This window comes from Sinohyriopsis cumingii, chromosome 12 (assembly GCF_028554795.1).
Source record: "Sinohyriopsis cumingii isolate HCF-2022 chromosome 12, ASM2855479v2, whole genome shotgun sequence".
NCBI lineage: Eukaryota > Metazoa > Mollusca > Bivalvia > Unionida > Unionidae > Sinohyriopsis > Sinohyriopsis cumingii.
Genome location: NC_142972.1, coordinates 123,332,853 through 123,349,090, shown reverse-complemented (window position 1 = coordinate 123,349,090; position 16,238 = coordinate 123,332,853). Strand labels below are relative to the sequence as shown.

General features: G+C 35.9%; 1 protein-coding gene across 1 annotated transcript in view; it reads right to left on the bottom strand.

Annotated features, from left to right (window-relative positions):
- The window catches only part of LOC149787383 (enhancer of mRNA-decapping protein 4-like), a 143,279-nt gene that overhangs the window by 41,067 nt on the left and 85,974 nt on the right, over positions 1-16,238 (bottom strand). The window contains exons 18-21 of the mRNA XM_089977973.1: positions 13,159-13,457; positions 6,405-6,614; positions 5,353-5,409; positions 922-1,000 (exon numbers count right to left, since the gene is read on the bottom strand). Of these exons, the coding sequence (XP_089834099.1) occupies positions 922-1,000; positions 5,353-5,409; positions 6,405-6,614; positions 13,159-13,457 (645 nt within the window). The remainder of the gene's footprint in view (positions 1-921; positions 1,001-5,352; positions 5,410-6,404; positions 6,615-13,158; positions 13,458-16,238) is intronic.

Below are 16,238 nucleotides of genomic sequence, written 5' to 3'. Positions count from 1 at the left end.
ATATATATAAATCTATGTTTCTCTGTGAAAAAAAAATGAATTTAAATACATAACCACTGCATTAGGTATTCCTCATTTAATGTGCAACAATTTAAGTTGGTAATGAAGTCCCAGGCATTTACACTGCGGATAGCTAATTTCTTCCTCTGGCTTTTTGAAGAAGGTTACTGCTCTCATCATCGCCAACACCTTTCAACATTTTCTAGCTTTTCTCTCTGAGATCTGTCATCCCTAACTCAATCTTGTTAGGACTTACATCCACAGCTCACCCCTCCAGACCCTAACTCGGTCTCGTTAGGACTTACGTCCACAGCTCACCCTTCCAGACCCTAACTCGATCTCGTTAGGACTTACATCCACAGCTCACCCTTCCAGACCCTAACTCGATCTCGTTAGGACTTACATCCACAGCTCACCCTTCCAGACCCTAACTCGATCTCGTTAGGACTTACATCCACAGCTCACCCTTCCAGATCGATTTATGACTTTTTAAGATGCAGCTTCACAATGTCTGTTGGATTTGCTGGGGGTGGATGTATTTTTCCCTATCTGAAACCTCGCCCTGACAGATGGAGTCCCATCCAGTAGGTTACCTAAAAGCTGTCTCACATACCTTAGGGGATCAGAGATGGTATCTCTGGGGTAAGGGAAGTACCTACCTCCACCTCTTACCTATTCTCCTAAGGTAGTATGACTGGGTAATGTATTTAAAGAAGAAAACAATTTTTCCAAGTACAATTTGTTTCATTTGTAAAAAAATCTTTATGACAAAAAACATTGCAAAAAATCAAAGTTACATAAAACCTATTTGAAGAATTCCACCGTGCTATGAAATTCATTCTTCTTCATCATGATCTTTACGTGTATTATTAAAAGTTGTGGAAACATGTAAATATATCAATTAAATAAGAGTTAACAGACCTGGGCTAGTTGTGACTTGTCCAAAACTTCACGTACAATTTCTCTGTGAATTTCCCGAACATGTGCCAGTGCTGAATCCCTGCATATAGCATAGACAATACATACAGTTATGAGACAGAACTCTAATGAAGGAATCTTTTTTTAGTACACATCACCTTCAGCAATCATGTAGCTAAGACCTGAACATTTCTCCCCCACCAAAAATATCCAATAAGGTAAAACTGCTTAGATTTCTCTAAAGTTCACTGCTTATGTAGAAATTGTGTGTAAGTATATCTAAAATGCTTATATGCAATATCAATTAGTACAATTAATTATACGGCACTTTAATTTCCAGTAATACAGTAGCTTCCCTTCCATAAAGAAGTGTTATTTTAGAGCATGGAGAAGTTATAGTTATAATACTTTCTTGGAATGAGTGAAGAGTGAAGAAACAATACAAAAAAGACAGTAGGGTCATTCCATATCAAGAGGGCCAGAGTTTGAAAAGTTTGGCATTCTACCAACTCAAAAAAATCGGTAAAAAATATATGCTTAAGGACAGGTAGAGAGATGAAGACTCAAAAAATATTTGGCTCATAGCTGAAAAATTTGACTGAGATATAGCTTTCTGAAAAGTGAGTGTCACCAATAACTTGGGAAAGCATGTAGCTGGGGTTGATTTTCAAATAAATTTTCTTCCACATTCTAATTTGGTAAGACAGCTTAAAATCACAAGACATACAAAGCTTTTTGTGTAGATCATGGATCTGAAATCATAATGAAGCTATATTGTATGGTTGGTACATTATATGGCTACAAAACCCCTATCCCAAGCAACGTACTACATTTTTTCAGGATTCTGCAGCAGTAAAGTGAGACAATGGATGATACTCAATGATTTATATATAAAAAGAGGTTTATCTTTATTAGATTTTCAGATATTTGGACTTAAAGATGGTTCCAGGGCATAAACTTGTGAATTTCCCTGAACCCAGCACAAGTCAATGTGACGAATGTGGGGATTTTCGTGATCTCATCAGCTTACTGAAAGAAAAATGTGCTATTAGTTCTCATTAACTGAAAGTGAAACTTCTCATGCTTGTGCCAGAAAGTTGGAGTATAGAATGGACCAGAAAGGAATTAAATATTTCAAAGTGATTAGTGCAGGAGGCAAGAGAGTTTAAATGTGAGAAGGGTGTTTTTGGCACATCCAGATCCAAAGACAGGGAAAGGAATTAGTCCGGAAGTAGAGGCTTGCATCATTGAATTGTATCAAAATGACAAATACTCATGAATTTGTCTTGGCAAGAAAGATTATATGTCATTGAACTTTGATATAAATATAATAGAGCTTTTAAACAATCCAAACTAAAGAACCCCTTGGATAAAGTGGGGTTTTCAAAATTTCGCTCTCTGAAGCCTAAGTGGTGTGTATCAGTTTTGGGTATTGCACAGTTTTTGTTTGTGAAATTCATCAAAATGGGAAGTTGATGGTGAATATGTTACCTATGAAATGTGACTACAAGGAATTACTGTCTCAAATAGTCCGTGACTTGGGGCATTGAAATTATATGTTGAGAAGCTGTGGAAAAAAAAGGCAAGGATACACTACTTGATTTCTAAAATAACCTGTCTGATGAAAGTGATATAGATGACAACGATGAAATAACCTATAGTTGGTGGCTACACACTGATAGCACAATACTAATGCCTGTAACTTCAAGTGTAGCCGATTTCAAAGAAACAATTTCCTCAAATTTAGAAAAACTGAGGATACACCATTAAATAGCAAAGGCACAATCACGGCACTTATAAAAACTGAAGGAAGTGATGAACTCCACAAAAGCAATCATACTTCTCGATTTTGCAGAAAATTAATCATTTATTTTAAAAGACGCTGCTCAGGGTAACCAATGGAACAATAGCCAGGCAACCCTGCACCCTTCTGTTGTATACATCAAGCCAGATGGTGCAAGTGAGCTGAAATGTGACAGTAATTGTGTCATTTCAAATTCGATAAAACATGATACCAATTCTGTTCATTGTTTTCTCTCCAAACTCATCCAAAGAATTCGGACACTAAACCAAAGTATTGAACAGATATTTCATTTAGTGATGGAGCATCAACACAGTAAAAAAAAAACATTACAAAATCTCACTAATTTGACATTTGATGTGAAAGGCTTTGGGTTTCCTGCAGAGTGGCATTTCTTCGCCACATCGCATGGAAAGAGTCTGTATAATGGAACTAGCAGCAATGTAAAGCGCCTTGCTGCTTGACAAAGTCTGCAAGCTGTCACACAGAACCAGATTGTATGGTGAAAACCAAAGATGACAAAAATATAAGCATCATTTGAAGATATTGCAGACAATGAAACCACCTTTCCAACTGGAAGAGAGATACTCTACCGTCCACACTATTCCATGTACAAGATCACATCATTGTTTCCTACCAGACCAAGTGAAGCTGGAAAAGTTGTGAATGTTCAAAATATTGGATGATGTTATCAATGGTAGTTATTTATGTAGTTATTCAAAATATTGGATGATGTTATCAGTGGTAGTTATTTATGTAGTTATTCAAAATATTGGATGATCTTATCAATGGTAGTTATTTATGTAGTTATTCAAAATATTGGATGATGTTATCAATGGTAGTTATTTATGTAGTTATTCAAAATATTGGATGATGTTATCAATGGTAGTTATTTATGTAGTTATTCAAAATATTGGATGATGTTATCAATGGTAGTTATTTATGTAGTTATTCAAAATATTGGATGACGTTATCAATGGTAGTTATTTATGTAGTTATTCAAAATATTGGATGATGTTATCAATGGTAGTTATTTATGTAGTTATTCAAGAAGACACTCATGTGCTACTTCACTGTTCAATGAAGTACAATCTGGGAAATATGTAGTTTGTATCTACGATAACGAATGTTTCATTGTAACTGTACTGGAAATTCATTGTACCCGTACTGAAGATCCGATAAGAGAGGGACATTCTTGTAAAATTTATGAAGTGAAGTTGGCGCAATTTGAGCTGGCCGAATCAAGATGATGGCACCCATGTACTGATTTCAAATGCTGTACATATTATTGAAGCTTCAGATGTTTCTGGTCACTATCGTCATCAGTACTGATTGAGTGCCAATGATGAAAGAAAACTTCTGAGCCTGTTCCTGGAAATGTATGCAAATGAGCATCCATACGCAGATTTACCCTACTTCAGACATTGGCTGTTCATATTTTTTCAGCAGTTTCAGTTCAGAAGGTAATGTAGAAAGCTGATTTCATTACAAGAATGTTTCATCACACCTGCATGTCAGTGAGTTCTATTTCGAATTTGATAAGAAAATTTATTTTCAGTCTTTTGATACCGCCCCAGAAGTCACCCTCCCCAATTACCACCAGCACCAGCATAACAATCTACAGTCTCATTGCATATTTGGAATCTACAAAAAAGTTCCAACATAATGGTATTAGCTCGTTCTAAAGTAATTTTTTCATGAAATTGTCTTTTTTCTTCTTTTTGGCTGCCATCTTGGGTTTTTAGTGTTGGGAATATCGAATTACCCCCCCTCAAAGGTTGTAATATATCATTTATATGGTTTTTGGAGTCATAGAATCCAAACTGAATGGGTCTCTGAGTTACCCCGACAGATTTGCCCAAAAACTGACCAAACCCATTTTATGTATACACCACAAACTTTGAAGAATTAAAATCATATCCAGATGATGAGAATCAAGAACAATATTTTTGATATGCTGGAATGAAGTCTAAATCCCATCAGTTTCAGGTTTTTAGGAGTTATCTACGGCATTCCATGACCTTTTGAACAAGAGGGAAATTCACAAGTTTTTGCTCTGGAAACAACTTTTAAAGCAAAAAATCTGAAAATCTAATGAAGATACAGGTCTTTTTACAGATTAATCATGGAGTATCATCCACTGCCTCACTACATGCCTAATATTTTATCTCGTATCTATTTGCATGTGGAAATTGGACTACTGCAAAATCCTGAAAAAAATTTCTAGTACATTGCTTGGGATAGGGGTTTTGTGGCCATATAACGTACCAACCATGCAAAATAGCTTCAAGATGATTTCAGATCCGCGATCTAAACAAAAAGTTCTATAGGACTTGTGATTCTGAGCTGTCTATCCCATTTAGAAACGTGTAAAAAAAAGTTGTCAAAATCGGCTCCAGCTACATGCTTTCTCAAGTTTTTGGTGGCACTCAATTTTCAGAAATCAGTATCTCAAATATTTTAGCCATGAGCTTAAAAATTTGAAGGTCTACATCCCTCACCATATACTTCAACATATATTCTGGAACAGATTTTTGGGAGAGGGTCAAAATCCCATCCCTGGCATACTTGACATGGAATGACCCAGTAACACTGAGCATTGCTTGGAATCAATAAAGGCAATGTTTCCTTACCCAGCTCCTCTTGCATGTGCTACTGGGGCAACTTGTGGAGCCTTTTTTAGGTCATTGCTAAAATTAAAGAAAGTGAAACATGGCAGTAAGTGTTCTGGAAAACACATCCAAATTTGATCACAAATAGCAATCAGACAAAGTATTTAAGTTAACAAAATATAAATGATAAACAAATATATGATTCTTAAATCACAGGGACAACATTCAAAAACTGCATTTCCTCAAAATGTCCTAGATTTTCTCTTGTGGTAAATCATCACAGAACTCCTTACTAAAAAATGTTTTCTTACAGGATGGAAATCAATATAAAAGACATGAAGGTGTTCAAATGTCAGTAAATACTGGGTAGGTATGTACTCTGGTCAAGGTTCCATTTTTAGAAGGTATGCATGGGTCAGATGTGTCAATAAAAAGGATGCCACTCTCCAATGATGGTTTTAATGTTCCAAAGCATATCTGTAACGTTTTCATTCCACATATTTTGCAAAGATTATATAAAATGCCAATTTATATCATCTGAAGTCTGAAGATGTAGTCTTCCACTTAAGTTGTATGACCCTGCATCCATCACTGCAGGGGAAACAATGTTAAAAACAAACTGATGCAAACTTACCAAAGTGCTAAATAAAGTTAACAATGACCTATTTGCAGAAGGGACACCCTCATAAGATGCATCCATAAATCTGGATGACCCCACAGCCTCATAAGATGCATCCATAAATCTGGATGACCCCACAGCCTCATAAGATGCATCCATAAATCTGGATGACCCAAAATGGCAAGAAAATCAATCTTACACAAAATGTGTGACACATGGCTGAATAGAAGGAAAGACAGACAACAGTTATACAACACGCCTCTTTAGTAATTTGGCTGGGAATAAAAACAACTGAATTCATATTGTGTAAGCTGTAACCTCTCATGTTTAATTAAGCAGGCGCTTTCATAACAACTGGAAATCTCAACTTTGTGATCAACAGCCTGTATAACTGTACAAGTATGGTGGCACAAGTCACAGGCTATGCTGTGCAACAATATTAAATTTTTTGTACCTTTCTTTTCCTGATCTATTCCCTTCCTGAATCTGTTCATCTGCCTCTTCCTCCTTCTGTCTATCATCTTCTTCTTCTTCTTCGGCCTCTATTTCTTCTTCAATCTCCTCTTCCTCCTCAACTACAACCTCATCACCCTCCTCCTCCTCCTCTTCCTGATCTTCCTCCTCCACTTCCTCCTCAGTAGGAACACCAGTCTCTTCATGTGTGCTAAATTCACATGCACATAAGGAAGAGGTATAATCAGATACAGATTATTAAGGAAGAAGTTAAAATACATGCCCACTCATTAGCATATGCATAACCATTCATTAGCATATACATGACCATTCATTAGCATATACATGACTATTCATTAGCATATACATGATCATTCATTAGCATATACATAACCATTCATTAGCATATGCATCCTTATTATTTGAAGAAGTCAGCTTAAAATTAAAAACTACATGGCTACGTTAATGCAACAATTTTACAAAAAAATGTTACAGTGCTGTAGAACCTGATTGCTCAGTTGGAAAAGTAGAAGGTAATCAAGTCAGTGGCTGGTTGATAATGAGAAAGCAAATAGGGAGTTAGGGATTTGTCAAGTGACATTATGATGTACAGTACGTGACCTTTGCAAATGAAATCTTAACAGTCTTAACAACACTAAACAGCCAATTATATTTTAACAACTGAAAAGTGATATACATCATCATTGCTTTAAAAGCTGAACACAATAAATGAATGCCATTTGTTCTTGTACAGAAAGAAGTATGTAACAAATTAGCCTCTCATATGCAGGTGACAACTTTTACCCTTAAAATTCAATTGTTCAACCTTGCTAGATTTTTAAAAAATGTGTCCTATGAAAAACAAACCCTCAAATTAATCAAATTACATTATGTTAGCTGCATGAGACTGGGCCATGTAAAAATATCTGAAAGTTAGATAGGGTTCTGAGTGTCTGACCCTAGTTGGTCTGATCGGGGCTAAGGGTGCAGTCTCAAGGCTGAAAATTATTTTCTGTAAATAAAAATAATCTATCCTGGCACATGTTTTCTTGTTATTATTGATTGCATTTACAAACGTTAAAACTTTATTTATCTTGTTTCAATGCCAAACTTAAAACTTGATTAGGTAGTAAAACTGAAAATTAAAGGCATTTCAACTTGTATATTATCCAAGTTATCTCAGTTCTGAAATTCTAATATTCATTTGCACATGAAAATTCCAGCTACCACCCCACCCTCTGCAACTAAACTGTTTGTTCTAGGTGCCTTTTTCTTAGAGAAGTATCATTCATGTCCTTTTGATACAAAGTCAGTATTCTTATCTGAAAACACTGATATTTCAATGAAAAGTGTCCTAGCATTTTGCCATCAATTTCCATTTCCATTTTTCTTACTTCAGCCAATATTTTTGACCCTTTCATTTCCTATTTCAACTATATGGTTTGCTGCGCCATATTAATGCTGCTTCTCGTGTATGAAGCATAGACTGGTTTTACATCACTTATTCAGCCATTTAATGGCTGCGGTTTGCTGTATATGCCTCACAGTTGGTTACCACTGCCACAACACTGTAAACTTGGTGGTAAAATGCCATATGGAGAAGATCTGTATGATAACCATATCACACTCAATTTAGACTGCATTTTCTACAATATTTTCTTTACACTAGCTTTAGTGCAGAATAACAAGAGTTTGTCTAATGCAAGTCTGCAGAAAGAACAAGGAATTCTTACTTGCCGAGATGTGGCATAGTGCTGACAATGTTACAAGGAAGCATGTGGCTGGCATCACTGTATACTGATATCACAATGAAGCTCATATGAGCTGCCACATGTATTCTTAATTTTTATACATCATTTTTTATCCAATTTCAACCTCTGATCTGAGAAAGAAAGTAGATTCCACACAATGTGCTTGTGTAACAATGTGCAGTGGTGATGGAAAAAGGATTGGAAGATCCGAAGGTAAAACAGCCAAATGGCTCTATTGGTGACCCTTTTATCAGCAAGTTGATGCAAATCTCAGAAACTATCCTGATAGGGAAAGAGCAAAGAAACGAGAAGTCTTATAAATGATGTTAATGAATATGCATGTAATAAAGTGTACACCCATAAATTATAGTCAAAAGGTGAACAAGAACAATACATGCCGTTCTTAAAATTTGGTCAATTCTTTTCAGCAGTATTTATTTAGAAAAAGTAATTGAAATGTTTTCTATTGTCAAATAATGGTGTACATTTTTTTAAGGTGGACTGTCATTTTACAAAAACAAAAGCTTTACCTGTCAGGATGCTTTTTTCATAATCAATCTTTTGAGTTTTTGAGAAGTAGTTTTTCGACTTCAGAAATGGTAGCCATTTTTAATAGCATATGTGGATTATTTTTTGTATAAATTGTGTGTGATGTGTGTGATATGGATTTTTAACATAGCTTTAACAATTTTTCAGTCATATCACTACAATATCTGCAATGTGGCAGTTTATAGTAATGTCTAGCACTGGGACATCATGCCGCAGACATGTAGCATGATGTCCCACCCAGTCACAATATCCTGACACCAGACCGACCAGTCCTAACACTAACCTCTTAATGCTGAGCGCCAAGCGAGGCACCTGTTAGTCCCATTTTTGTAAGTCTTTGGTATGACTTGGCCTGGGTTCGAACCCACGATCTCCCGCATTCAAGGTGGATGCTCTAACCACTAGGCCACTGGAGTGGCCTTATAAATTGTAATGACCAGGTGAGCTGCAATATCTCTATTTTTTTTTACTTTTTCTAAGATTTACAACAACAAAAAAACTGCACATATAACCAACTTTACTTGGCATACAAAGATTCAGTAAAATCCCAGTAAAGTACAAGTCCTACAGATCATGTAAGCATTTGTTGTCCTAAATATTTCAGCTATAAGTGTCATAACTTCTTAAAAAAATTTGAATTCCAATACCTGTTAATGGCAATTATTTAGTTTATTTTGCTTGTTCATACCCCAAGAAACACCATTATTTTTCAAATAAAATGTTTCTTTGAGAATACTTACACACTCATAACACCTTAGGAGAACTGCTTCTACAGGTAAAACCCATTATAATGCGATTCTGCTTATAATGTGATAGCAGCATGGCTCCCATTTTTTAATTTAAGGTGACCCCTCTTTTAACACCATAAATACATGCTCTCGGAAAAGCCAATTATTCATATCCCTAGCAGATTTTTAATCACAGCACTGAGTTTAATGTTGCCTTAACTTCCGAAATTTTATTGCAGTGTTATATTTGTTATCAAAGTATATCTGATGTCTGATGAAACCAGGCAAACAAAGCAAACAATTTATGATCAAGAGGTCAATTAAAACTGATGGCAGTGAAATTTCAAAGCACATTTTCTATCTGGAAGTTTTTCAAAAAATCTGTTAATGTGATCCCACTTATATCATGATGCTATTCTTTGGAACCCGAGCATCATGTTATAATGGATTTTACCTGTACCTTGAAAATTTAGCCCTCTCTAATAATTCTTTTAACTAAAAGTTATTTGCTGACCTAGGTGGCAGCATGGCAGAGTGTTACTACTGGAGTTTATGGCACACTATGTGCATGTTGTTGTTGTTGTTGTTGTAGGGTTTAACGCCATTTTTCAGTACATGATAGGCTATACATGGCGGCCAGTATTAATGGTGGAGGAAGAACCTAGGAAAACCCCAGAAAGAACCACCGACCCACGAAAAGCTACTAGCAAGCTTTCTCACATACCCACATTAGCCAAATCCGAGACTCGAACCCACACAGAGGTGAGATGGCAGTGATCCGTAACGGAGAGCGCTTTAGACTACTCGGTCACTCAGGGACCCTTATGTGGATGTAACTGTGGGGAGGCTTGGAAGGTGTATGTAAATATGTGTCAAAATCTGATGGCATATCCATCACCAAACAGGAAAAAAGGGGAAGAGCCTAAATAAATTAAATCCTAGCCCCTCCGAATCAACTTGGACTGTCCATTTGGTTTGCTAAAAATAATTTTTCATCCAGTGCTGATAAGCAATGATTTTAGAGCATTATGGTGGGATGTCTACAGGAGGTTGAAGTGACGAGTCAGTGGTAGTTTTTTTGAGAATAGGGGAAAGGGAAACCTTGTTTTTTATCACCTTAATTAAACAGTCTCCTAAATTGAGGGACCAGTTGTTGCTTAAAATTTGACTGAGGCAGAAACTGTTGCTGTTTTATACTTGACCTCTTTGTCAATGATCATTTCTTTGTTTCTAGATTCTGATTCAGCCTGAACACATGATTGTGTCGCATTGCCAGCAGAAAGGGCAGTTCCTGTGCTGCCTGCATTATGTCCTCTATCGTACTGCCAAATAGTAATGGCAACACAAAATGCATTGCGCAAAGTGACAAGGAATGACATGCCTCAAATGATAACAAGGAAAGACAGGAGTCACATCACACCAAATCAAAGTTAGCTGAGAACATAAAAGGTGTCCGCAACAAAATGATGTGCAGCCCTCTTAATGACCTTGGAAATCCTAGCTATAAATTCACTGATGATTGTTGCCTGATTTTTCTGCAAGTAAAATGACCTTGGTAGTTGTCTTTCAGAGAAGAATGTCTTAGAATTGCCCTGATCAGATTTTATCCAACAGATGGTCTGATATTTCTCTTATCTTTGCTGACTGCAGCAGGAGGATACATGCTTTTCCTTGTTGCAAATGATGCCTTGTCTTGATAGGCCTTACAATAGTTGGTGCCAGGCATATGAAATCATCACAGCAAAACATACAAATAAAGCTGTCTGTTCCCTATTATTCTGCATATCATGGTACTATCAGCTGGTATGTGGTATGGCTTACTTAAGTGACAGATCTCTGGTCATTAGACATAGGTACAGCTAGCTAAACTGGTTGCTTGACTGCTGGAATGTCATTGTATGGCATGAAAGGAAGCTGAAAAGGATCAGAGAAATATTCCATGCATCCTAATTTAAAGGTCCTGCCTGGACATGCAGGGAGACTTATGCCAACTCCCCTGCCTAGATAGAGGGCATTCGACTTAAGCTAAAAACTGTCCATTGAGGCTTAGGGTAGATGGGCCGACCAAAATCTGTCCCCAGACCAGCAACTGTGCAGCAACCTCCTGACCTCCTAAACCAGTCAATGCATCTTCAGATCTAACAGCAGCTGGGAACTGACGGAAACTCCACAACCCCTTGTTCCTTCAATGTGTTGGATGTAATGACTGCAGTCAGCATTGTAAGTCTAATTTGAGGGGAAAGGGACCATTGTGATGTCCCCTATGATACAAGTAATTTACACCATCTTTGGATGAAGGCAGATGATTTCACACTATTCTATCAGTGGACCAGATATTTTCTGACCATAATAAACGCATGCTGCATGTTGAATTTCTTACACTTACTTCACTGTTTAAGCTTAACTTAAATGACCATAATGTCAATAAATTGTTAAATAAAAAACCCAACTGTTCAAAAATCACAATAACAACTCATGTCACTTTAACATGCAGAAATACAAATGCAGTGAGTGTGAATAAAGGAGCAACAACACACACCATTGATATCATGTTGCAGCACAAGATTAGAATACAAGAAATCCACATCTGGATGAATGGGTTGAAATCACAAAGGTATTCATAGCGTATTTGGAGGTCTTGCTGATAGTTCTGAGCAAAACTTTACAAAGTGGAGCCACCTAACAGTGGTAAAAGGGAGGTAATTAGTTGTAGGGTTTAACGCCATTTTCAGCACATGATAGGCCATACGTGGATGCCAGTATTAATGGTGGAGGAAGAACTCAGGAAAACCCCGGAAAGAACCACCAACCCACGAGAAGTTACTGGCAAGCTTTCTCAAATACCCACACTGGCCGAATCCAAGACTTGAACCCACGCAGAGGTGAGGTGGCAGTGATCCGTAACAGAGAGCGCTTAAGACCACTCGGGCACTTGGGGCCCCGAGGTAATTAGTAAGAGTTCCTTTCCTTGGTCTACATGGAAAACACAAATTTTCATCTTTTTGGGAGGGATGGATTTGGAATGTTGCAGAGTTTAATTTCCTCAAGTTAATGTGACCTGGAAATGTATTCAAATGAGAAGTTAAACTGAATAAACCATAGCCACCTTGTAGTAGTTAAGGGGAAGGGTTGGAAATAATTTCCTCTTGTCTTTTCGTTTTACTGGATTTGTATGGTAGAAGAGCTTCTGCATATGATTGGAGAATGTATTCAAAGGGGAAAAGTAAACCCTCATTGTGAATCAATATTACAAAATGATTTAGAAGTCTTATTAAATGCTTTCCAGTAATGGAGCATGAGTGATGGGAATGGGTTATTTTAACCAATAAACTGATGGATGAATAGATAGACTGATGCACTGGGCAAATACAACATATGTTGTGTCTGAAAGGTATGAAGATATTAAGAACTGCATCAATAGGACACAGATTTCCATGCCAGAAAAACAATCACCTTGAACAAAAGGTCCTACTCAATAATTAAATATAGGTCACAGTGACCTGTTTGGGGGAACATTTGATATACTCAATGATATGCAATCCCTAAGAATAATGTCTGTCCATTATCCAGTAATGGAATTATCAATACTAAAACAACGAATCTAACCAAAATTAAAGCAGAATAATTACTTTTCATATTCTGTTGTGATAGTAATTGATTTCTCCTGTTTTTGTGCATGTTTATCAAAGTACACAATCTTTATTGCTTTAAAAAGAATAATGCTTACCTTTCTTTGATGGCTTTTGTTGCCATTCCTTGGGCCTTTGTACTAACATCAGGAGGTTTCGGCCAAGCTTTTCGAATCTTGTCCCCTCTGGGGCTCAGTGACATTTGTAACTCCTCCCCTTCTTGCTGCTGAAAGGGCTGTGTCCCTTCTGGGATCCCTTCAGTTTGATCATCATCGAGAGTTTGACCCATCACCTCAGCTACCTCCTCATCATTTTCATCATAAGAGGCCTGAACTGTCTTCAACCTGACGTCACTCACCTCAAACACACTTGCACTTTTTGTACTTTCTAGACTACTCTGTAATAAAAAAGTGAAAAATATGCAACACAAATTTGGTCCTGTTTTTAAATACTTATACCTGCTTAGTATATCTACCACCTGAAGTAAAGTTTTTAAGCTACTGCCATTTAAATAATTGTACTGAGACAAATTAATTCAGTTATTTGTTTGCATCCTTGCATTCCATCTCAGTTGTAACAAGACCCAGCAGGAAGTGATTTAGTCAAGGAACCTTGTAGTAAATAAATATCAAATTTGCTGTTTGAATTGAAAGTGATAAAATTTAAATATTTGTTGTAAAATCATAAAAAATATAGCCTCTATTTAGATCTTCTTGAAACTAAATAACTGACAAACACACATGTTATTTGACTCTGTTACAAATAAAACATAGTTTTGTTTTCAATAATAACATTTTTCTTGGTACAGAGTATTGCAGTTTCTTATGTACATCTTTAGGCTCTAATAAACAGAAATAAAAGAAAGTCAAAATAACAAGATTTGAAAACTTTAACAAATAATTTATTTCTTTGGAAAATAACCATGTAAAAATTAAAAAATAACTTACGGTTTTAAGAATCAAATCCAAAAATAATCCAAGAATAATTCACAAAATTAAATTTTAGAAGTCCTAGTAATGAAATGTTCTAATGAATTCAAGTTCGAGTCCCGACAAAAATTCCAAAATGGAAGGCGGTAACATATACTGTAGTCAGTATAGCACTGATGTGTTTACAATTCTTTGTGAACCACAGAAAATAATATTCCGGTGTTTGAATTCCGAATAAAATTTAAAGAAATGTCTTTGTCCAAGAATTCTGTATGAGCACTCAAATATTTCCAGGCAAAAATTAATCTTTTAGAATCCAAATAATTTGAATAAAAATCAAAATAAAACTCCAAACTGGTCACAATGAAAGACTTTCCCGTGTCCAAGGTAAAAGCCCAAACTTATAAATATCTCTCTAAACATCACTATTAAATCTAACTACTGCACAATTTCAGAAAAAACAGAATTGCAAAATAGAGGCTGTTTACATATCTAAAATCATGTTCTCTCAGTATGACCTTGGTAAAAACCAATCATTTTTCTCCGAGAATAATATAAAAAATGAAAGTTGTTTACTTTTCTCTGTGATTTCTGAATCAAAGTCGGGAACTAAGTCAAAAATAGGAACAGTGTTTATAAAAAGAGTCAGGTCAAACTAAATTTTCTGAAGAAAAAAATGCCAAATCAAGTAAACAAGATTACATTACTTTGACATGTAATGAAATTTAAAAAAATTAAAACTTACAGACACTTAAATTAAATCAAATATATGTAACAAGTTATTACCTATATTTCCTTCCCCTCTCTATCATTTTGAAAGCTTACTTTCAACATTAGTTTGAGTGATACTCACAAATTAACAAAGTTTCATGGAAACTGGGCCTGAAACAGCTCTAACTTAACACTAATATATTTAGAAAATCAAGTCTGTCACAATGGAGATATGGTTAATGACATTTAACATAAGCTCTGTCATCATAAGGACATGGTAAATGACATTTCACAAATTCTGTCATCATAAGGACATGGTAAATGACATTTCACAAATTCTGTCATCATAAGGACATGGTAAATGACATTTCACAAATTCTGTCATCATAAGGACATGGTAAATGACATTTCACAAAATTTGTCATTATGAGGACATGGTAAATGACATTTCACAAATTCTGTCATCATAAGGACATGGTAAATGACACTTCATAAATTCTGTCATCATAAGGACATGCTAAATAACATTTCACAAATTCTGTCATCATAAGGACATGGTAAATGACATTTCACAAATTCTGTCATCATAAGGACATGGTAAATGACATTTCACAAATTCTGTCATCATAAGGACATGGTAAATGACATTTCACAAATTCTGTCATCATAAGGACATGGTAAATGACATTTCACAAAATTTGTCATTATGAGGACATGGTAAATGACATTTCACAAATTCTGTCATCATAAGGACATGGTAAATGACATTTCACAAATTCTGTCATCATAAGGACATGGTAAATGACACTTCATAAATTCTGTCATTATAAGGACATGGTAAATGACATTTCACAAATTCTGTCATCATAAGGACATGGTAAATGACATTTCACAAAATTTGTCATTATGAGGACATGGTAAATGACATTTCACATCAACTTTCATAAAGAGGTCATGGTAAATGACATTTCACATAGACAGTCATTATGAGGTCATTGTAAATGACATTTCACATAGTCATTATGAGGTCATTGTAAATGACATTTCACATAGACAGTCATTATGAGGTCATTGTAAATGACATTTCACATAGACAGTCATTATGAGGTCATTGTAAATGACATTTCACATAGACAGTCATTATGAGGTCATTGTAAATGACATTTCACATAGACATTATGAGGTCATTGTAAATGACATTTCACATAGACAGTCATTATGAGGTCATGGTAAATGATATAACACATAAACTTTGTGTGTGATTTGGATTTTTAACATAGCTTTAAAAAAAATCAGTCATATCGCTATGATGTTTGCAGTGTGGCAGTTCATAGTGATGTCTAGCACTGGAGTGTCATGCTGCAGAAATGTAGCATGATGTCCCACCCAGTCACATTATCCTAACACCAGGCCGACCAGTCCTAACACTAATCTCTTAATGCTGAGCGCCAAGCGAGGCAGCTGTTAGTCCCATTTTTGTAAGTCTTTGGTATGACTTGGCTGGCGATCGAACCCACAACCTTCTGCATCTGAGGCAG